Below are 23674 nucleotides of genomic sequence, written 5' to 3'. Positions count from 1 at the left end.
TCCTTGTCACTCTGAGCTTGAGGTGAATCTAGACATCCATTTCTAGAACACATAACTGCTTGATTACAATCAGAAAGCATCATAATTCTTTGTAGTACATGGAACATTACCCACCCCATGTACTAGTACATGGAACATTACCCACCCCATGTACTATCAGTCACTAAGGAAGAGAAAACATGTAGGAGCTCTAAAAGCTATAATGCACTTTGAATTGCCTCATAATTGTTTGTAATACAGAGTCTTTGCTGTTCTAATGTATGAAAAACAAAGGAAAAAAAATAATAAAAAATAATTTTCAGGGTTCAGAATGTTTTGCAACTCTGAAAGCTGCATTATTTTTGTCTCACATACAGGAACAAGAATCATGTCATATGCCTGATCTTTAACAATTTTAAAAGAAATAGCATAAGTTGTGCTTTCACAAAAAAAGTGTGACAGAGCAGAGTGGATTATACACACACAAAAACAGTCTGTAAATGTGACGTGTACTACAGCTTTTTAAATTATTAAATTTCGTAGTGCTGGTCTTGTAGAAACTGCTGCTTATGTTTTAATGTATGACTAAAGTGCAACTACCTTTCTTATGTGAGAAAGATGCTTAAGAAAGTTGTATTTTTCCTGAGTCTGGAGTGTAATCAAGCTATTCCATGTACTACAAAGTTATTTCTGGAGTATAATTAAATTGTTCTATCGACTTTAAACATGTTATAGTAGCTTCTAAAGCAAATAGTGACTTGACTCAGGTTTATAAAGCCTTTAAAGATTAAATACCTATGGGAATGTTTTGGCTTGCTAAATCATAAAGACTATGTAGAACCTTTTCAAAGGATAGTAGAATTACTTGGTTCAGGGAGAGCTTTGTGAATGACTGTAATGGCTTGTAAAGACCTATAAGGGAATATACAAATCAAATAATTTAAGAGAGCTCTAGATAATTATTTTAGTAGCCATTGTTATGAATTTTAGTCCACAAACAGCATCTTGACAAGACTATTAATGTATATATGTATGCAACAGCAGTATATTTAGTATGCGTTGCTGATAGGTGTTTTTATGATTATCTTTAGCTTGCTCTTGACACTACAGTGAAAACGAGTAAGAGCTATGCATTACATTTATTAGTCGCAACAAACCTTCAGAATCCGAGCTCCGCTATCTGTGAATTCCTCACAAGTGAATTCAGAAAAGGCAATTTCAGGAGTTTTCTTTTCCTGATGAGATTGAGAGTTTTCTGTTTTTTTCCCATTTTTTTTCCCTGCTGTTAAAAATACCATTCCTCACCCAGGTTGCAGATGTTAAAAAAAAGAATGCCATCAGTCCCATGTGATGCACATGTCCAACAAAATGTAGTAAAATAAAATACCTCAAGTCTGGTCTTTTTATACCTGCACTTTAACTGTTGTCTGTGGATCCTGAACATGCTCTAGAGTTGCATCAATATCCAGTGCTACAACCAATCCAGACGTAAACTTCAAAGGGTTGTCTGACTCCCCTGTGGGTTCAATAATTATTGCAGATGCCCGGTGAATCTACAAAAAATAATAATAATTCAAACAGCTACTCATACTTGTATCCCAATGCACAGCTGTTCAATTCCTAATCAAATATGGTGGACTAATTCATAGTACAAGGCAACACATCTTACAAAAATGTTACATACTCACCATAACGTTCCATCTGTCTTGTCCATTTTCATTCTTTCTCCACTGATGGGTTCTGATCCGATCCCTCGAATCTGACTCGGCCATTGCTAAAGACTGTGGCAACCACGAACACTCGTGCTTCTCCCTTATCCACAAGGCACCAACCCCAATTACCTCAGATCTTGTTTGTTAACTTTAGTAGACAGGTATATTCATATTCAGAAATGGAGACAGCTATACCTGGAGCTTAAAATAAAGGACAGAAATGTCCTGTAATCACTCATTCTAACAGAAGAATTCAAGTAGGGGGGTTGATGGGAGGGGAGCTGATGAAGAATGAAAATGTACAACACAGATGGAACATTATGGTGAGCACGTAACTTCTTTATCTGATCCACAACTGATGGGACAGAGTCCCCAGCTACCTAAAATCTATGGTAGACGCAAGGAAGGATATTTCTGAGCACCACCGAGACAATTGATGCTTTACCTCTGGAGACCAGATCTAATTTGTAATGAGTAACAAATGTATGGGGAGTAGCCCAGGTTACTGCTGCTCATGTATCATCCATGGACATTCTAGATTGAAACACTGAGGAAGTAGCCATGGATCTAGCAGAATGGGCTCATAATGGTTTTGGCAGAGTTATGTCCAATTTGCTACAAACAAATGAAATTCAGTCAGCCACCCAGATAAAGTGACTTTGGCAAATGTTTTTCCGAATTATACTTCTGCATATGAAACAAATAATTTGTCATATTTTCTGATGTCTTTTGGTCTCTGTAGGTAGAAATGTAATTGTCTGGGGACATCCAATGAATGTAATATGTATTTACCCTTGTTAGCAAATTTAGGAGAGAATACTGGTAATTCAGTGGATCGACTGATATTAGATTCTGACACCACCTTAGGAGGAAATGAAGCATTAGTCCATAGTGTAACTCTATTCTTGTGAAAAATCAAATATGGGCATTAGTCCATAGTGTAACTCTATTCTTGTGAAAAATCAAATATGGGCATTAGTCCATAGTGTAACTCTATTCTTGTGAAAAATCAAATATGGGCATTAGTCCATAGTGTAACTCTATTCTTGTGAAAAATCAAATATGGGCATTAGTCCATAGTGTAACTCTATTCTTGTGAAAAATCAAATATGGGCATTAGTCCATAGTGTAACTCTATTCTTGTGAAAAATCAAATATGGGCATTAGTCCATAGTGTAACTCTATTCTTGTGAAAAATCAAATATGGGCATTAGTCCATAGTGTAACTCTATTCTTGTGAAAAATCAAATATGGGCATTAGTCCATAGTGTAACTCTATTCTTGTGAAAAATCAAATATGGGCATTAGTCCATAGTGTAACTCTATTCTTGTGAAAAATCAAATATGGCAATTTAGAGGACAAGGTTTGCATCTCAGAAATTCGTCTAGCAAAGGCAACAGCTACCAGGAAGGGCAGTCTTCCAGGAAAGATATTTAAGGTCACATGTAGCTGCTGGTTCGAAGGGGGATTTAGTAACAGCCTGCAGTACCAGATTCAGGTCACATGGAGGAGTAGGATCTCTAAAAGGAGGTCTTCAAAGAAGAGTGCCTTTCAAGAAGGTTTTGCTTAATTTATGACAGGCGACAGAGGAACCATCAAAACCAACGGGAACATTTGATATGGTCCCTAAATGTATTTAATGGTTGATGAACTAGCTCCTTCTTTAAAAAGATGGGACAAAAATTCAGGAATGCTATGTACGGGGGCTGAAAAGGTTTCAGTATTACTCAGATAAGCCAAGTGAACAAACCTCTTCCATTAGCTGGAATAGAGCTTTCTGGCAGAAGGCTTATGGAAAGATAAAAGTATCTGATGAACAGGTGAAAAGAGATTAGGTTATCTGGCTATTAATGGAACTACAGAAACCAGGCAGTCAGCCTGGGGTTATTTATGTTTGGATGAATCATGCCTATCGGGTGAGACAGGAGGGTCTGGAGTTGGATCCAGAATCCAAGGTTGGTGAAGCAAGTGAGGCCAGAGGAAGGGGAACCAAATTTGTCAAGGCCAGTAAGGTGCAATAAGGATGACTTTGCTCTTCAACATGGCAGCTTTCTGAAGGAATTTCGGAATAAGTGGTATGGGTGGAAAAGCATAGAGGAGACCAATGGGCCAATTGTGAAGTAGAGCATCCCTCAGTGATTCCCCCTATGGGAGGATTAGGGTAAAGTAGCTGCTGCATTTATCGTTTAGATGGGAGGCAAAAAGGGCACATCAAGGCTGGCCCCACTGATAGAAAATTATTTCCGTGATGTTCTTGTTGAGGGACCATTTGTGAGGTAGAAGAATGCACCTGCCCAGTTTGTCTGCTATCACAATGGATTTCCCCAGAATATGCATTGCTATGAGAAAGCAGTTGGATGAGATTGCCCACCATCACACTGAGAGAGGTTCCCACAACAAGGGGGTAGGATCTGGTCCCTCCTTTCTTGCTGATGTACCAAACCACTGACATGTTGTCTGCTTGAACTGCAATAGTCCCCAAAGGGAGAGCATTCTGGAAGGCCTGCAAGACTAAAAGCACTGCTCTCATCTCTAGGACACCAATATGCAATGCAATATGTTCGATGGGGATCATTTTAAGCAGAAAAAAAAGAAGTTATGTACCTACCATAACATTCCATGTGAGATGTCCGTCTTGCCCTTCATTCTCGACTGATGGGTTCGGAATTGATCTTCGGTTCCAACTTGGCCATTTTCTAAAGCTCAAGGTCTACAGCTAGCTCATGGCTCTATCCCTATTCCATGATGCCATAGGGCATTCCCCAGATCTTGTTTGCTGATGTAACAATTATATATATATGTGTATATATGTTGTGTATATATGTGTATATATATATATATATATATATATATATATATATATATATATGCATATATAAAAGAGAAAGATATCTACACCAATAATACTCTTTACCAGACTCAGAAGAGGGTCAAAGACCAGTTACACCAAGAGTAGAACCACCTCTCGTTCTTCCAGAAATCAAGGCAGGGGATCAGGTGAGCAGGACACAAGAATGAAGGGCGAGATGGACAACTCACATGGAATGTTATGGAAGGTACATAACTTCTTTATGTGCAGTTGTCCTATCTCGCCCTCATTCTTGACTGATAGGACAGCGTCCTGGCACCTTTCTTCTTGGGTGGCTCAAGGGAGTACATTCTCCAGAACAGTGGATCCAAAAAGGGCCCTGTCCCTGGAGGCCATGTCTACTCTGTAATAAGTGATAAAGGTATGAGGCTTAGCCCATGTAGCTGCTGCACAAATAGTATCAATGGGTAGCCTAGCACGGAAAGCAGAGGAAGCAGACACTGCCCTTGTTGAATGTGCTTTGATTCCTTGTGGTGATTCTTTATGTGCTGAATTATACACAAACAAAATGCATTGCGACAGCCAGTCTGACAAAGTAGCTCCTGCTACCGGAAGACCTTTTTTATTTTCTGAATAGGATGCAAAAAGTTTGTCCTATTTTCTAAAGTCTTTTGTTCTATGTAGGTAGAAACGCAGTTGTCTATGAACATCCAAATGGTGCAGCCTGTATTCTGCCTCATTGCCGTATCTGGAGAAGAATATTGGTAGGTCAATAGATTGAGGCTAAACTCTCAGCACACCTTTGGCAAAAAGGATGGGTTTGTACGTAATGATACTCTATCATTGTGGAACAGCATGTATGGGGTATAATGGACAAAGCTTGCAACTCTGATACTCTTCTGGCTGAATTGATGGCCACCAAGAAAGCAGTTTTCCAGATTAGATATTTTAAATCACACAATGATGGTGGTTTAAAAGGGGGAAGAATTATTTTGGACAAAAGGAAGTTGAGATTCCATGGGGGTAAGGATGGCCTGATACATGGTCTTAGTAGGTTTGTACCTCCTAGGAAGGCTTTTACTAGCTTGTGAGACATTATACTTGAATCTTCATTGCCAATATGAAAATTTGAGATAGCTGCTAACTGAACTCTGATAGCAGACGCTGCAGCTCCTTCATTAAAAAGTTTAGTCAAGAACTCAAGAATAGATTAAATGGATGCTGAGTATGGGTCAATACTATTTTGAGTGGCACAGATAGAAAATTTCCTCCATTTACTGAGGTACAAACTTCTTGTAGATAATTTGTGAGAACAGATCAAGATGTGTCTTACTGCTGATGTAACATTCTGTGACCTGGCTATCTTAGGAATCAGAGCATCCAAGCTGTCAGCTTGAGGGTTGACAGAGAAGGATGAAGAGCACCTGAAGAATGTGTCAGGAGATATGGTACTGGGTCCAGGATCCATGGCTCTTCCTGTAGATGAGGCTGTAGGAAGGGGAACCAAATTTGATGAGGCTAGTAAGGTGTTATGAGGATTAATGTCCTTCCCAGTGAACTGGCACTCTGAAGTACTCTTGGTATCAGTAGAAAGGGGGAGAAGGCATAAAGGAGACCCACGGGCCAATTGTGCACAAGGATCAGGGCAAAATAGTTGCTGCATTTCCTGTTCATGGAGGTGGCAAAGAGATCGCAGCAAGGCTGACCCCATTTGCGAAAAATCATTTCCGCTACATCTCATTTCAGGGACCACTCGTGAGGCATTAGACTCACCCTGCTGAGCTTGTCCGCTATCACACTGGATTTCCCTGGGATATGCGTTGCTGCAAGAAAGCTCTGGGATGAGGTTGACTATTGCCATACTCTGAGGGCCTCTCAACAAAGGGGGGTAAGACTTGGTTCCTCCTTGCTTGTTTATGTGCCATACCACTGACATGTTTGTCCATCTGGATCGCAATCATGCCTGGAGGAAGAGAGTGTTGAAATGCCTGCAATGCCAGTAGCACTGCTCTCATCTCCAACACATTGATGTGCAGGTGAGCCTGGTCTTCTTGCCAAGTGCCTTGGGCTATCTTTCCCTGACAATGCCCCCCCCCCCAATCTAGGAAGCATCCGTTGTCACTGTGGCTGATGGGGGAGGTAGGGTGAAAGGACGGCCTATGGTGACTTGATCCAAGTTTATACACCAGGCTAAGTCCCTTTTGCAAGATTCTGTCAGAATTATCTGGTATGACATTGGTAAGTCCTGCACTGACCATTGGGTAAAGATAAGCCATTGCAGAATCTGCATGTGCATGCGAGCTAAAGGGATTATGGTGACAGTTGCTGCCACTGTCCCTAACACTGAGAACAGTTCTTGCTTGTACTCTCGTTCTCAAAAGTAGGTTTTGAATTTGTGTGCAAAGAGATTGTATTAGTTCTTGTGGAAGAGTTATCATAGTCACCGAGTTTAATTCTGCTCCTATGAATGCAATATGCTGCGATGGCAATAAGGCAGATTTTTCATAGTTGATTGTGGTCCCAGGTTGAGCACATAGGGCCAAAGTGTTGTCTATTGCTTGTAGTAGTTGCTTGGTAGTGGCAGTAAGGAGCAGTCGTCTAGGTATGAAAACACCCAGAATCCTACACGCCTCAGGTGGGCTGTAACCACTGCCATGCATTTGGTGAACACTCTGGGGGCTGTAGTGAGCCCAAAGGGCAGTGCTTGGAATTGGCAGTGACTGGTTCCCAGCCAGAAGCACAAGTGGCTCCTGGATGGCTTGTCCATCTTTATGTGGTAGTACGCATCCTGGAGGCCTATAGAGCACATCCAATCGTCTTTTCCCAGAAAGGGAAGAATTGACTGTAATGTGACCATCCGGAACTTTGTCTTTTCTACTGACTTGTTTAATATGCTGAGATCCATTATTGGTCTCCAGTCCCCCATTTTCTTTGGAACTAAAAATAATCTTGAGTAAGTTCCGGATCCTATCTGGTCTGCGAGGACTATTTGGAAGACTCTTTTTTAATAGCAACTTTTGAATTTTGGTTGCTGTCTGATTCTTGTGAGTGGGTGGAACATCCAGAATTCTTCTTAAGGTTGGGGAGGGTTAGAGAAGGGAATAGCATACCCTCTAGACATGATCTTTTGTACCCATTTGTCCTTTGTGATTTTTAGCTAGGCGTCTGGGTACAAAGACAAGCAACTCCCGACTGCCACCAGAGTAGAGCAGTCAGTTTTCCTTTCATGAATGCTGAAAGGGCTTACCGAAGAAAGACTCTTGGTCGCCCTGATTCTACAGACCCCCCTCTGCTGCGTGGCAGGAGCCTTCCATTATTACCCCCTCCTCTGCCCCTGGAGGGGGTTCACTACGTGTGTCCTGAAAGGCCCCCTGGATTTTATGGAACCACATCTTTCCACCCTTTTGACCCTTAGGATATGGTCTCAAAGCAGTGGAAAAATGGACTCCAATGGCAGAGAGAGTCTTTCTTTCCTGCTCACACTTGGTCAGTGTTTTGTTTACTTTGCGCCCAAATAAGGATGAGCCATTGAAAGGGGTGTTGGTAAAGGATGACTTGAAAGGTTCCGCAAATGAACACAAGTGCATCCAGGAATGTCTCCTAAGTGCAATTCCTGTACCTGCTGATCTGCCTGCTCCATCGGTTGCATACAAAATGAGCCTCATGGAAGAGTTGATTATAGAGTTTAGGGTGAAGAGCTGAAAAGTTACTTTATCAGAGACTCCTGCAGCTATATTACCTTGAACAGCATCTCCAAGCTCCTTCAGGAGATCTCTCTGTAGCCTTGTAAAGTGAGTTAGGTAATTCAGGGGCTGCAGAGTAAAGGTAGCTGATGAGAACATGCGCTTCCCATACCTGTCCATCGCACATGACTTTTTATTTGGTGGATGGACAGCTGTGGACATCTCAGACATCTCTTTTTTAGTGCCTGCCATCACCATAGCATCTACTGGCACTCCTTTGGTCAAGAAAGATTTGCCGTCTGGTGCAGTGATAAATTTGTGAGGCCTCCTAGGGACAGGTTCCACAGTTTTCGGAGACTCTCATGCCTTCTGACAAACCAAGTCCAGGAGTTCATCGAAAGGCGGAGACACCCAAGATGCAGAAGGTCGAGAACCAAAAGCCTTCATGTATACAGAATCCATTGGCTTTCCAGCCACCTCTCTGCTTAAGGACTTCTAAGATGTCTGCAAATGAGACATCTTCAGAAGACGACCATGGGGACCCCTCTGAATCATCGAGGTCAGCGTTGGATGTCGCTGCCTCCTCAGGGGAGTCTAGATGTTTCCTCTTGCATATCTTCTTTCGTGGAGCCTCCTCAGATGGGGCTTCTGGAGATGTTTCCAAAGAGAAAGGTACATCCTGTGGGGCGTTATGAGGCTCTGGATCTCTATGTTGTGGGCCATGTGGTGCATAAAATGGTCCCGAAACTCTAGGGGAAGGAATCGTAGGATCTGAAGCACTGGATGTCCATGGAGGCAGTGTTCTCCTCATGACCGCGAAGGCACCCCCCATGACCCAAGAGAACTCTGGCTCCAAAGAACCAGAAGCTCCCCCAGAGCCACAAGAGATGGCTCCGAGGTCGAGGTAGGAGCCAAACTCATCCGAGCCGATGCTCCAAGAGGTCAAGCTGGGACCGATAAATGCTCAGTCCGGCTGTCCCCCCCCCAAAGCAGACCGGAGAGTGTCAGCCCCCAGATCCCCCGGTCGGTGCCAAGGTAGTCTGAGTAGTAGGAACCGAAGAAGCCAAAGGAGGTCTCTGCACCGTAGGGTCCACAACTACTGGCTCCACACATTCTGGCTCCAAGACCAAGGTAGGGGTCGGAGGAGAAATTCAAGTAGGGAGTACTGGTCAGGTCGATACAAAGCCAACTGGGTTGATGCCGACAAAATTTTTGCAAGAGCCGGTGTCCTCAAAATCTTCTGCACCAAATGATCAATGTCCAAATCCGCAAGATTTCTGGAAGAATGAGAAGATGGTGTCGGTGATGCCACAGATAGTAAAATTGGGGATCAAAATGTAGGAGACACAGGATCTAAAACTGGTGATCGGCTCCTAGCTCGAACTACCATCGGCTCTGACACAGATGGAGCCGAGGTAGAAGTCTGAGTCAATGTGGTCGGTTCCAAAAATTTTTGAATCTTTTTTGAAGACTCCGAACCATATGAAGAAGCTGAAGATGGTCTCTTACAGTTTTCTCAGACATGGACGAAGAAGGTGAAGAAGTCTTACTTAATGGAGTTTGACCCTTCTCTAAATCCTCAGCAAAGGAAGACTTTAACAAACCCCTTAATATCAGTTTATTCTTTTACTCTTGAAGCACCCTTGAGCTGAAAGAATGGCAAATGGAACAACTTTCCTGCAAACGCAGGGCTCCTAAACAGTATGCACATTCGGAGTGCCCATCAATGATAGAAATCTTCTGCGAGCACTTTGGACAGCTTTTAAATCCTGAGACCCTGGTCTCCTTGTTATCTTTATTTTGTTTACTTGCCATCCTGAACGCAAAATATCAGAAACACAACACAGTATAAGAGCCTTCTAACTTAAAAAGGCCATCAAAAACTTATAAGAAACAACACTATTAAAGTGTACAAAAATGAACAATAAACAACCCTCTAACTTAAACAGGTTGTTTAAAAGTCTTTATATGTATAAACCTACAATACTATCAAACACACAGAAGAACTACAAAAAACCCGGCTACTGAGGAGAAGAATAAGTGAAAAGACACACACACTCACATCCTTGAAACATGACTATATATATATATATATATATATATATATATATATATATATATATATATGTTTTTTTAAACCTTTTTAACTCAAACTATGTACTAAATGAGCATTAATTTGTTGTTCTTGTAAATATCTTAAAAGTGGTTGACTTAGCTCTTATATTTGAATGTTTTTATAATATTGTCTTTCTGTATACAGTAGTTAATTTGTTGCTCTTATTATGCTGTACTAGTTATCACTTTAAAATATCTTTTAATATTGTCTTTCTGTCTGGAGCTTATCTCCTCGGGCCTCCATTGAAAATGGGCTACCTTGACCCAATGGACTTTTCCCGGTTAACAAACTGAAATAAATAAAAAAAATAATCTAATTCTAAGGTAGCACGCACAACTATACCACAACCACCAGGTAAAGGGATAAGGTTTTAAAGGCACAACAAACGGTAAACTAGAAAAAAATCAGCAAAAGGCAATAAATACAGATGATAAATGCATAGAAATATGCAATTAATTAATAACAGCCTTATTAGACTATGATTATTAACTTTTGGCAACTTTTAACAAATAAAAAAGAAAGTTTGAACTTAGCCAGAGCTAGCTCTTGATAACTCAAATTGTTTCAGAGGCAAGAGATATCTGGGGAATACCCTATGGCATCATGGGATAGGGACAGAGCCACAAGCTAGCTGTAGACCCCGAGCTTTAGAAAACGGCTGAGTCAGAACTGAGGATTGGTTCTGAACCCATCAGTCAAGAATGAGGGCGACATTGGACAACTGCACGTGGTGAGGCTATGGATGCAAGGATGGCACCCTCTTATGCCAACCTAGTGATGAGTCGGTGGGAATAGGAATTTCTTTGTGCGCATGCTTTATTTCACAAAGCAGCATTTCATAAGGAGGTATAGAGATCATTTTTTTTGTTTGGGAAGGTGAGTTGGAAGAAGTTGATGCATTTATTTGTGATCTTAATGCTAATACATCATTTTTGAGTTTTACTAAAGGGTACTTAGAAACTGTGGTTAATTTTTTTAGACATTGAAATTACTATGGACTTGGTTCTCGGCACCTTTCAGAGCAACATTTTTAGGAAAGCAACATCCGTTAATAACACTATCTTTCTTCTAACAGTCAACACCCAGAGTTAATGAAGAAAAATGTTCTTATTAGAAGTAGTCTCACTAGTGTGGACACCAACTTCGAGAATGAAATTATGTACTTAAAACAATTTTTTACTAACAGAGGTTATTACTGACCTTTTTTTGGATGACATTATTGGAGAGGTTAGAAGTTTCAGAGGGAGGAGTTATTCTCCTGTTTTGCTTAATGGCTTCCATCACTCCAATATTTCAAGCAAACAGTGTTTTGAGGATAGTAATGAGCTTTATTTTTGTCCAATTTGTGTTTACGTGTTATTTTAATATGATTTTACTAGCCTTCAGTAGTTTGACAATTTGTGCTGCCAGCTTTCTTGTTTTTGTTCTTAGTTCTTATGTTTTTGGCCATTTTTTTGGTTTTGGTTTGATTAGCAACTCAAGTGATTGATGGAGAGGCAGGAGGGACAAGCTTGCTCATCCCAGGTGAAAGGGTGTTCGTTGATGACACTCCCTCAGGGGAGGCATGGTCCAAAGACAGAAGCTGTCTTCAGTCATGATTGACAAGTGTGGGTTGTGGAGCAGGGAGTTAAGTAGGGCATTTAAAGAACTTCCTCCAGGATGGAAGTGGAGATGGCCAAACCTCCAGGGTGCCCTTAGGATTCACAAATGTCCCAGCAGTACTAGAAGCAAGTCAGAGGGCGGGTAGGAGATAAGCTGATAGACCTGGCATGGACGTGGAGAACTGGGGGCTGGGCAATATCCCAAGGGGTGCAGAAAAAATGGCTGCAATACCTTCACTTCACTTTATTCCAAGGTACACAATATCAGTAAGCACTTTCATCTCCCAAAAACAATCACAATAAGAGACTTCTTCAGACTGAAATAATCATCACATCACACACTTTAAGTACACCTCTTAAGGCACATGATGTATCACATGATTTTCACTACCTTCCTTACAACAAATACAAATAAAAACAACTTAAAATGAACATTTAATACCTACGCTACCCTAATGTTTTAGCCCATTCCTCTTTAAATACATGGTAAAATCTTCCCTGTTATTTAATCCAGGTGGGAAACGTGCATTTAATCTAAAATGCCAGCAATATTCAAGCCAGCCCAGTTCTTCCTCTATATTTATAGTTTTAGTGATATTAACCAGGGCATCTAATACTAAAAATGTAAAATCTACCTTACAATTACTACCTTTGTAATGTTTACACACAGCATTTTTTATATCTCCTGTATGAATGGTATATTTATGTTTGTATATCTTTCTATTTAATTCCCTAGTAGTTCTCCTTATATAGAAACTTTTACACTCTATGCAAATAAAAAGGGAGATCACATTCTTTGATTTACAATTAAATAAACCTGATATTTTGATTTTCTATTCCCTATTGTTACTTCATTCCCCTCTGTATATAACAAATTACACGTTACAATTACGACATTTTACCATACCACTTCTATATACAGTTAGATTATTTTTGCTTAATTTACCTTGAAAATAGTTTTTAAAGCTTTTAGTTTTCTTCTGAACAAATAAAAGGTTAGTCCCTACTTTACTAATCAATTCTCTATTAGCCTTGAATAGTCCCCAATTTTTTGTGACATTTTTATGGGTTGAGAGACCGCACTACATTGTATAGCCATCGATCTTTTATATTCATATTGTCCTTTTTTATTTTCACCCATACTTACTTTACCCATTCTCATATCCATTTGTTCTTGGAATAATTTATTTACTTCTCCACTAGGGTAACCTCCTTTTAACTATTTTACTACAAAAGGACTTTGCTTCTTCAGAAAAGTCATCATCATTCTTGGTTAAGCATTTAATTCTATTCAATTGACCTTTCACCACATTTAATTTAGTTTGCTTAGGGTGCATACTGGAAAAATGTAAATAAAGTACAGTTGTGTACACTTACCATAAATGTAGATGTTCGAGTGAATTCACTGTTGCAGTCATCACATTTTGGTTATCTGCTTGCAGTAGCCCTCAGTCGGCCTGATTATCAAAGTCTTGGTTCCTGCATCGGTTGCTCTCTCATCTTCCATGACGTCAGGTAGTCAGGGGTATAAAACATGCAGCCGACACCATTACATCAGTTTTTTTTGCCCCAGAAGTCAGGTGCCCCCCTAATGAGAAGCAATTTTATATATATATATATATATATATATATATATACATACATACATACACAAGGTTGCACCTCCAACAAAAAAGCAAATACACCAAAAAGCTTTTAAGCATAGTAAGAGGAACAGAGGTATAGCCAAAAGAAGTCAGGGCCCTGGAGGGAGGGTAACCAGGACTGCAACAGTAAATACACTTGAACATCTACATTTATGGTAAGTGTACACAACTGTACTATGTTCTTCATGTTTCACTGGTGCAGTCATCACATTTGGGTAGATTCCCAAAGCTAAGGATGGGAGGAGGAATTTAGATAGCATTAGGACCAGCTATAAGGCCCAGCAAGACTGCAGTGGCAAAACCAGCTCTGGATTTAGAGAAAATTGGCAAATGGTAATGCTTGGTGAAAGTATGTACAGAACTCCAGGTAGCAGCTTCTAGGATGTCCCTGGTAGGGACACCTCTGAGAAAGGCTGTAGAGGTAGATGCAGCCCTGGTTGAGTGTGGTCTTATCCCCTGTGGGGTAGGTTTTCCATGGTGCTTATAGCAGAAATGAATGCAATTGGCCTATCCATTTAGAAATGGTTTGCTTTGAAATGGCCTTCCCCTCTGCCCCTGCATCAAATGCCACCAGCAGCTGTTCAGATTTCCTGAGAGGTTTAGTCTTGTCCAAGTAAAATCTAAGTTGTCTGTGCACATCTAAGGAGTGCAGTATCTGTTCCCCTTTGTTCTGTGGATTAGGAAAGATGGTTGGCAAATGAATGGACTGATTAAGAGCAACACTGGATACTACCTTGAGCATGAAGGAGGGATTGGTCCTGAGGGACACCCTGTCCGCATGAAAGATGATGAAAGGCTCCACTGCCATAAGGGCCTGTAAGTCAGACACCCTTCTTGATGAAGTGATTGCTAAAAGAAAGGCTGTTTTCCAAGAAAGGAATTTTAACTCTGCACTTGCAGCTGGCTCAAAAGGAGGTAGAGTGAGTTTTTCCAATACAAAGTTTAGGCCCCAGCCTGCAGTTGGGGCTCTCCTGGGTGGCCTTAAGTTTTTGGCCCCTCTAAGGAACTGCTTGAGCAGTGGATGAGAGAAGATGGGTGGTTCTGTGTTGTAATGAGCTGAAATGGCTGAGGCATGAATTTTTATGGAGGAAAAGGAAAAGCCTTTGTGAAGCATCTCAGTTAAAATCTGAGATAAATTGGGCGCTGCTGTGCCCATCCCTTGAGTCTGGTTCCAGGAACAGAGTATTTTCCATTTTTCAGCATAAGATTTTCTAGTACTAGGCATCCTTGCCTCCAGAATGACATCCAACACTTGTTAATTGAGGGATGGTAATGGAGAGATCAGGTAATTAGCCAGGCTGCCAGGTTCAGGGTTTGAAGCTGAAGATGCAGAATCTGACCCTCCTGCTGGGAGAGCAGGGTAGGGGTCTGATGCAGGTGCCATGGTGCCTGCAGTGACACACTGTGCAAGATGGGGTACCAGTGTTGGCATGGCAGTCTGGTGCAATCAGTATTGTCCTTGGTTTGTCCTGTTTGATCTTTAGTAGTACTTTGGAGAGGAGAGACAGAGGAGGAAAGGCATAAACTGATAGATTATTCCAGGTGAAGGACAGGGCATCCACTTTCCAAGCTTGTTTGTGTGGAGTCCTTATGCAGGATTTGTCCAATTGGTAGTTCTGGCGGGAGGCAACCAGGTCTATATCTGGGCTCCCCCATTTGTTTATCAACATGTTGAAAGTCTTTGGTTCCAGTTTGCACTCGTGTGGATCCATGAGATTTCTGCTTAGTTCGTCTGCCAGTGTATTTAGCTTTCTTGGCAGGAATTGAACCTATAGATGCACTTGGTTAGCTCCAGGCTGTGTTCCACAGAGCCATGGCTACTCTGCAGAGGGGGATGAGTGGGTTCCCCCCTGCTTGTTTATGTACCACATAACAGTGGTGTTGTCCATCTTTACCATTAATTGTCCTGGAAGAATGTGGTCCTTGAAGGCTGTCAGAGTATTCTGTACAGCTAACATTTCTTTTTGATTGATATGCAGGTGCATTTGACTTTGGTTCCATTTGCCCTGAATGCACTTCCCTGCCAGGTGAGCACCCATGCATAGTCCAATGTGCCTGTTGTTAGGGTTTGACAGGGGGGTAGAGTGAATGGTAGTCCCTTGTTTTGGTGGCAGGCCTCTGCCCACCAAAGGAACTCTAACTGTAGGCAAGGTATGATAGGAATCATTGCTTCTAGATCCTGAGAATGTTGACACCATAGGCCTTTTAGATACCATTGTAGTTTGCTCATATGCAGTCTTGCATATGGAATTAGTAGAATGCAGGAGGCCATGAACCCCAAGGCTTGCAGTATTTGTCTTGCAGATAGCAGGGTTTTTGTGGCCATTAGTTTGAAGTAAGCTGTCAAATGAATTTGTTTCTCTGGTGTGAGGAAAGCCATCTGGGAAGCTGTGTTCAAGCTTGCTCCCAGGAATATAATTTGTTGACAGGGTACAAGATGTGATTTATTGCCATTTATGGTGAACCCCAGACAAGTTAGCACCTTTTGTACAAATGCCAGATGATTCAAAAGTATGTCCTGGCTTTCTGCCTGAATTAGACAATCGTCCAGGTATGGGTATATTTGAATATTTCTTTGCCTGCAAAATGTAATGACTGGAGCTAGGCACTTTGTGAATACCCTGGGCGCAGTATATAAGCCAAAGGGCAGTGCAGAGAACTGATAGTATATGTAGCCTGCTTTGAAGCGTAGGTATCTTCTGCAAGATTCCCTGACTGGGATGTGCAGGTAGGCTTCCTTTAAACCCAGTGTTGCCAACCAGGCATCCTTGCTTAGCACAGGTACCAACTGGTGATGAGTTGGCATCTTGAATTGTGGGATCACCAAAAAGGTGTTTGGGATAGAAAGGTCCAGGACAGGACGCCATGTGTTGTCTTTTCTGGGTACCAGGAAAAGTCCTGAATAGAAACCTTGTCCCCTTTCCTCTTCTGGTACAGTTTGAATAGCCCTTATACTTAAGAGTGAGAGTACTTGTTTTTGAGCCTCTGCCCACTGATTTGGGGGTAGATCTGGCCAACCGTTTGGGGTTGGTAACGTGTGGAAGTGGAATCTATATCCTTGGGAAACTATATTTAAAACCCATTTGTCCTGGGTAATGAGTTCCTAGTTTTTTGCCTGCAGAGAAATCTTTCCCCCTAAAGGAGCAGTCAGTTGAGAAGGGCTTGGAAGTTTTCAAGTTAAGTCATTGAGACAGTTTACCATAGGAGGGAGTCTTACTACTCCCTGATTTGGAAGTGGGAGCCCACCACTGCTTAGACCTGTGCGTACCTGGGGACTGAAGCCTGGGTGTTCTGCTGGTTCTGGGTTTGGACTGAGAAGGCCTGGAAGAGGCAGGAAAGGACCAATTCTTAGAGGGCCAATGACTACTAAATCTTGGAGCCTATACTTGTAGGAAATCTTTAACAGTTTGCATAGATTTAGCTTTTTCCTCCATCTTTTTAAATACTACTTCTGCTTTGTTGCCTAACAGGCGGTTCTGATTTAAGGGAGCATCCAGCAATTTAGCTTTAATATGATCTGGCAAAGATTGCTCCTTAAGCCAAGCATGTCTTCTAAGTACAGACTCAGTGACAGCAGCCCTGCAAGATGTCTCTAGTGAATTAAAACCACATTGCAAAGTATGCTTTACAACTTGTTCAGCAGAATGCATTAAATCCTGTAAATCCTTATTTTCAGCACAGTCAGGAATCAACATCATTTTCTGTTTAAGCAATCCAATAATATGCTGCTGATACTTTAACATATGAAACTGGCAGTTTAAGGCCCTAATGGCCAAGGTTGCAGAACTGTACACCTTCTTACCTCATCTATCCAGCGCCCTGGAATCTCTATCAGAGGGGTAAGATTTTTGACAGTAGTAGCCTTAATGCCCTTGGGTCCCTGTGAAATGGTCTCAGGATCCGCAGTAGGATTTTTAAAAAGGAACTTGTGAGAGTCAGGAACCCGGTAATATCTATCAGGCTTTCTGGGAGCAGGAGGTAAGGAGTTAGGGGCCAAGCTAGATTCCAAAAAGGCATCAACAACAATGTCCAGTACAGGGGGGATAGCTAAAGGCCTGTGTTGAGGCAGGAGTAAGAAATCTCTAAGCCTCTTTTTAGAATCAGAGTAATCCTGGCATTCCCAGCGAAAATGCTCCCTAAGAGTATGCAAGGTTACACCACAAGACAAATCCTCTGGAGGGGAAGCAGAAGGAATAGAGTCCTCTGCATCAGAATCCTCATAGATAGATAAGGGTAATAGCATAAGCAAATTCAGTCCTAGGTTTCTTAGAGGGGGAAGGTTGGCTTCCCCTGATTAAAGTAATAAGGTCTTCAGCCTTTCTTATCATTTGTTATTTAGGTACAGAGGCCTGACCATGCGGTCTGGCCGTCGGTTTTCTAGGCATGGAACGAGTTTTAGGCCTTGAAGAAGAAGATGGCGTTGGTTTAATATGCAAGTTAGTAGGCCTGAATACACCCTCAGAAGCCGGTGCCTGCACAGCGGCTCCGGACCCATCCAAGGTAGAGATATCTGCAGGTTCCACAGTTGAGGCATCTTGCGGCATACCGGACTCTGAATGGGTCTCAGTAGAGGCCTGCGAATCTGAAGTAGTGGGTATCAGGAGCTGCGAAAGTACCTCATTGAGTACTGGCAAACTGATGACTAGCTTAGGAGAAGCGTCGTCGGCAGCTTTGGACCTAGGCGGCCTGCCTCTGTCTTTATCTTTGCGTTTTTTCGGAATGTCGATAGTCAGGTGGCTTATTGAAGACATATCTGAATAATTGAACCGAGTACCAAAATATTTAGAAGCGTAAATATACAGACTATGAACAGTTTGTTCTTTAAATAAGGCACAAAACCGACAGTGAGGTACTTTGTGGTCAGGGCCTAGGCAAGGAATACAGTACGAATTAAAATCTTTATGAGCTATTTGCTTTCCACAAGAAATACAATTATTGACTTTTACTGACATCGGTTTAGAGCAAGAAAACGTTTCCCCAACTGGGTACTTAGATTTAGTTGAAGACTTCGGTTCTGAATCTCGAAAATGAAAATTTCAGGAGTCGGCCGACCGGCACTTATGAACTGCTTCTGCTTTGGGCACCGTATGGCAAGAAAGACTGGTGTAATGGCATCGGTTGCATGCTTTATACCCCTGACTACCTGAACCGATGCAGGACCCAAGACTTTGATAATCAGTTCGACTGAGGGCTACTGCAAGCAGATAACCCAAATGTGATGATTGCAACAGTGAAACACGAAGAACATCTATTATTCTGAATCTCTTTTTTATATATTTTAGCTACCAATTTTCTATTTTCTTTAAAAATAGTTAAATCCAAGTAATTAATTACATTATAATTATATTCATATGTAAATTTCAAATATATACATACATTAACATAATCAATGAAATTTTCCAAATCATTAAAAGTTCCTTTCCACACAAGAAACACATTGTTAATAAAATGTACCATTTGTACGATTTTTTTCATTATATTTACTTTCAATTATATGAGCTACCTCCCACCCATGCATAAAAACATTAACATAACTTGGGGCTAAGGAAGCACCCATTGCCACACCATGAACCTGTACATATATATCATCATAAAACAAAAAGAAATTCTAGTTTAAAACCAGTTCTATCATTTCCATTATCAACTCAATCATATTATTTGTAAACTGTCGAGTTCTTGATAATTCGAACCTAACCATCTCCATTCCATCTTTATTAGAAATCATAGTATAAAGCGACTTGACATCTAATGTCACTAAACTATCTGGGTCATCAACCATCATTTCTTCCAGTTTTTTAATAAAATCAAAGCTATCTTTAAATATAAGTTGAACAAGAAGAAACTGCCTTTTGTAAATGTCTGTCAACAAAGACTGATAACCCTTCTGTTTTGCTATTTGCACTAGCTACAATGGGTCTTAATGGGGGGTCATTCAATGTTTGTGTACTTTAGAGATTCCATATATTTTACTAATTTTTGCATTAGTGTTTGTCAAAAACTTTCTTATATTTTCATCAATTCTTCCAGCCAAAAAACACTCCTATACAATAATCTATCATAGTATAGCCTTTTTTGACTTATTTCATACTATTTTTTTTGTAAAACATTTCATCCTGAAATAATTCATTCATTTTACATTCATCCCTATCAAGCACAACCAATTCACCCTCTTTATCTGCCTTCATACATAAAATGTTGTCATTTTTTAAAAATTCATCAAAACAAACTTTTTCCATTCTAGACATGTAATAATATTTATAATCAGCTTTTTTATTTAGAATATCAATGATTTGAATTTCACAGATATTAAGAAACATTTCTAGCTCTTTTACTAATGGCGGGTTAAAACTACTAGGTTTGCAAAATTCAAATTTTCTAACTTCCTTTTTGTCAAATAACACAGACAAATTCAATAATCGTACATAGTCTCTTAAATCATTAATAGTATTAAGTTTATTCGGCCTCTGAGAAGGTGCAAAGTTCCATCCTTTACTTAACACAATACATTCGTCCTTTGTTAGCACGTTTGCTTAGGTTAATACCTTTAAAATTCAAAGTACTTATTTGTTTTGTTTTCTTCCAGTTCATTTTGTACTGTCGGCCCTTGAAATACCCATTTTTTTTAATGTCCTTTATTGTTGTAAGAAAAGTTATTATTATAGGAAGAGCTATTACCTCTCCCATTTGCTGTTATCTGGGCCCAAGTTCTTTCGTCGCCATTTACCCTCTGATAAACCTCCGCCACCTGTTGGTTTCCTTTTTTGGATTTAACTGCAGCTTGGGGATCTGTTTCTATGGTTTCGACATTTCTAATACTGCTCACATTCATCGTTGCCTGCTCACTCGTGGATGCCTCCGCACCTCCTTTAGATACAGATGGTTGTCCAACAACTTTTTTGGAGATATTTTCAGTTACATTTGTTGTATTCTTTCCATTAAGATGCTCCGAGCGCCTCACGGCATTCGCCTCTGCGGTCGCTACACTGCCCTCATCATCTGCACACCTTCCTGGCCCTTCTTTAGATAATTGCAGCCCACATGCCAAAGAAACACCCCCTACATAATCTCGGCGGTGACCTCAAACTTCTTTAGTTTTCTAGTACTTAGACTTTCATTTAATTTAATTTAATTTTCTTGAATACTGAACATTTTAGAACTGAAATTATCTGCAGAAGTATTTTCTTTCAACATAACAAACTTGTCACGAATACAATCAGATATTTCAGATATTTTTAGTCTATTGTGGCATAATAGGACTTCAATGTATTGCAGCCCTGCTTTTTGGTTGACTTCAAGCCATTCATCAACCAGTTTCTTGGGTAAATCATTACCTGCTGGCAGTTTATTAATTCTTAGTTCTTTTGGAACTTGAACGACCCTTAAGCAGTTCTCAAAAAAACAAACTGTCCCATTGCAGATGTTTCAACTTAGACATACCTTTTTCCAACTCCGTAAACAGCTCTCTGTGTTTAACTTTCATTTGTATAGCAGGCTGCTGCTCATCACCACATATAAAAGGATTAACCGGTGGGACCAAACATCCTTGTAGAACCTCTTCACTGGATACAATGTCAGTACATCTCCCTTTATTCAATGAATTCACAGTTCCTTCACTGTAGACAATGAATGAACCTGTAGGTGTATCATTTAACATATACCCTTCTGGTAGCATAGTAAAGCTGGTACCTGGAAAGTTATGGGTCTCGAGCCAAACGTCACTAACCACCAAAAACTCTCTTCCAAAGTAGCACAAAACAGCAAAAAACTGTAGAACACACAAGAAATGCAGAAAAAATGGCTTAATGACCTTCACTTCACTTTATTCCAAGGTACACAATATCAGTAGGCGCTTTCATCTCCCACAAACAATCACAATAAGAGACTTCTTCAGACTGAAATAATCATCACATCACACACTTTAAATACACCTCTTAAGGCACATGATGTATCACATGATTTTCACTACCTTCCTTACAAAAAATACAAATAAAAACAGCTTAAAATGAACATTTTAACACCTACACTACCCCTAATGTTTTAGCCCATTCCTTTTTAAATACATGGTAAACTCTTCCCTGTTATTTAATCCAGGTGTGTGATGTGATGATTATTTCAGTCTGAAGTCTCTTATTGTGACTGTTTTTGGGAGACGAAAGCGCTTACTGATATTGTGTACCTTGGAATAAAGTGAAGTGAAGGTCATTCAGCCATTTTTTTCTGCATTTCTTGTGTGTTCTACAGTTTTTTTGCTGTCTTGTGCTACTTTGGAAGAGAGTTTTTGGTGGTTAGTGCATTTGGATGGAGGCCCGTAACTTTCCAGGTACCAGCTTTACTACACTACCAGAAGGGTGTATGTTAAATGATACACCTACCGTAACAATGAAGGAACTGTGAATTCATTGAATAAAGGGAGATGTACTAACATCGTATCCAGTGAAGAGGTTCTACAAGGATGTTTGGCCCCACCCGTTAATCCTTTTATATGCGGTGATGAGCAGCAGCCTACTATACAAATTAAAGTTAACCACAGATAACTGTTTACGGAGTAAGAAAAAGGTATGTCTAAGTTGAAACATCTGCAATGGGACAATTTGTTTTTTGAGAACTGCTTAAGGGTTAATCGAGTTCCAAATGGACTAAAAATTAATAAACTGCCAGCAGGTAACAATTTACCCAAGAAACTGGTTGATGAATTGCTTGAAATCAACTGAAAAGGAGGGCTGCAATACATGGAAGTCCTATTAATCCACAATAGACTAAAAATATCTGAATTATCTGACTGTATTCGTGACAAGTTTGTTATGCTGAAAGTACTTCTGCCGATAATTTCAATACTAAAATGTTTAGTATTCAAGAAAATTTAATTAAATTAAAGTCTAAGTACTAGAAAACTAAAGAAGTTTGAGCGTGACCGCGGAGATTATGAATGGGGCGTGGCTTCTGCATATGGGCTGAAATTATCTAAAGAAGGGCCAGGAAGGTGTTCAGATGATGACATCAGTGTAGCGACTGCAGAGTCGATTGCCGTGAGGTGTTCAGAGCGTCTTAATGGAAAGAATACAAGTGTAACTGAAAATAGTTCCAAAAAAGTTATTAGACAACCATCTGTATCTAAAGGAAGTGCGGAGGCATCCATGAGTGTGCAGTCAATGATGAATGTGAGCAGTACTAAAACCACAGAAACAGATCTCCAAGCTGCAGTTAAATCCAAAAAAGGAAACCAACAGGTGGTGGAGGTTTATCAGAGGGTAAATGGCCACAAAAGAATTTGGGCCCAGGTAACGGCAAATGGGAGAGCTAATAGCTCTTCCTATAATAACAACTTTTCTTATAACAACAAAGGACATTCAAAAAATGGGTATTTCAAGGGCTGACAGTACAAAATGAACTGGAAGAAAACAAAACAAATGTTGAGAACATAGGTACTGTGAACTTTAAAGTTATTAACCTAAGCAAACATGTGTTAACAAAGGACGAATGTATAGTGTTAGGTAAAGGATGGAACTTTGCACCTTCTCAGAGGGTGAATAAACTTAATACTATTATTGATTTAAGAGACTATGTACGATTATTGAATTTCTCTTGTGTTATTTGACAAAAAGGAAGTTAGAAAATGTGAATTTTACAAACCTAGTAGTTTTAACCTTCATTAGTAAAGCTAGAAATGTTTCTTAATATCTGTGAAATTCAAATCATTGATATTCTAGATAAAAAAGCTGATATAAGTATTATAACATGTCTAAAATGGAAAAAGTTTGTTTTGATGAATTTTTAAAAAATGACAAAATTTTATGTATGAAAGCAGATAAAGGGAGTGCATTGGCTGTACTTGATAGGGATGAATATGAATGTAAAATGAATGAATTATTACAGGATGAAATTTTTGCAAAAACAGTATGAAAGAAGTCAAAAAAGGGTACATTATGATAGATTCTTGTATAGAAGGGTGGTTTTTGGCTGGAAGAATTGATGAAAATATAAGAAAGTTTTTGACAAATACTAATCCAAAAATTAGTAAAATATATGGAATCCCTAAAGTACACAAAAATTTCAATGACCCCCCCCCCCCAATTAAGACCCATTGTAGCTAGTGCAAATAGTAAAGCAGAAGGGTTATCAGTCTTTGC

At 40.2% G+C, this 23674-nt stretch overlaps 1 protein-coding gene across 2 annotated transcripts in view; it reads right to left on the bottom strand.

The window, feature by feature from the left end:
* Positions 1 to 23674, bottom strand: part of INTS4 (integrator complex subunit 4) — a 1189969-nt gene that overhangs the window by 85259 nt on the left and 1081036 nt on the right. For both annotated transcript variants that reach the window (XM_044073339.1, XM_044073340.1), the window contains exon 21: positions 1389 to 1532. In XM_044073339.1, coding sequence (XP_043929274.1) covers positions 1389 to 1532 — 144 coding nt within the window. The remainder of the gene's footprint in view (positions 1 to 1388; positions 1533 to 23674) is intronic.

This window comes from Protopterus annectens, chromosome 5.part1 (genome assembly GCF_019279795.1).
Source record: "Protopterus annectens isolate FY-2018-M chromosome 5.part1, PAN1.0, whole genome shotgun sequence".
In the NCBI taxonomy this organism is placed as follows: Eukaryota; Metazoa; Chordata; order Ceratodontiformes; family Protopteridae; genus Protopterus; species Protopterus annectens.
This window is presented reverse-complemented; position numbering and strand designations above follow the sequence as displayed.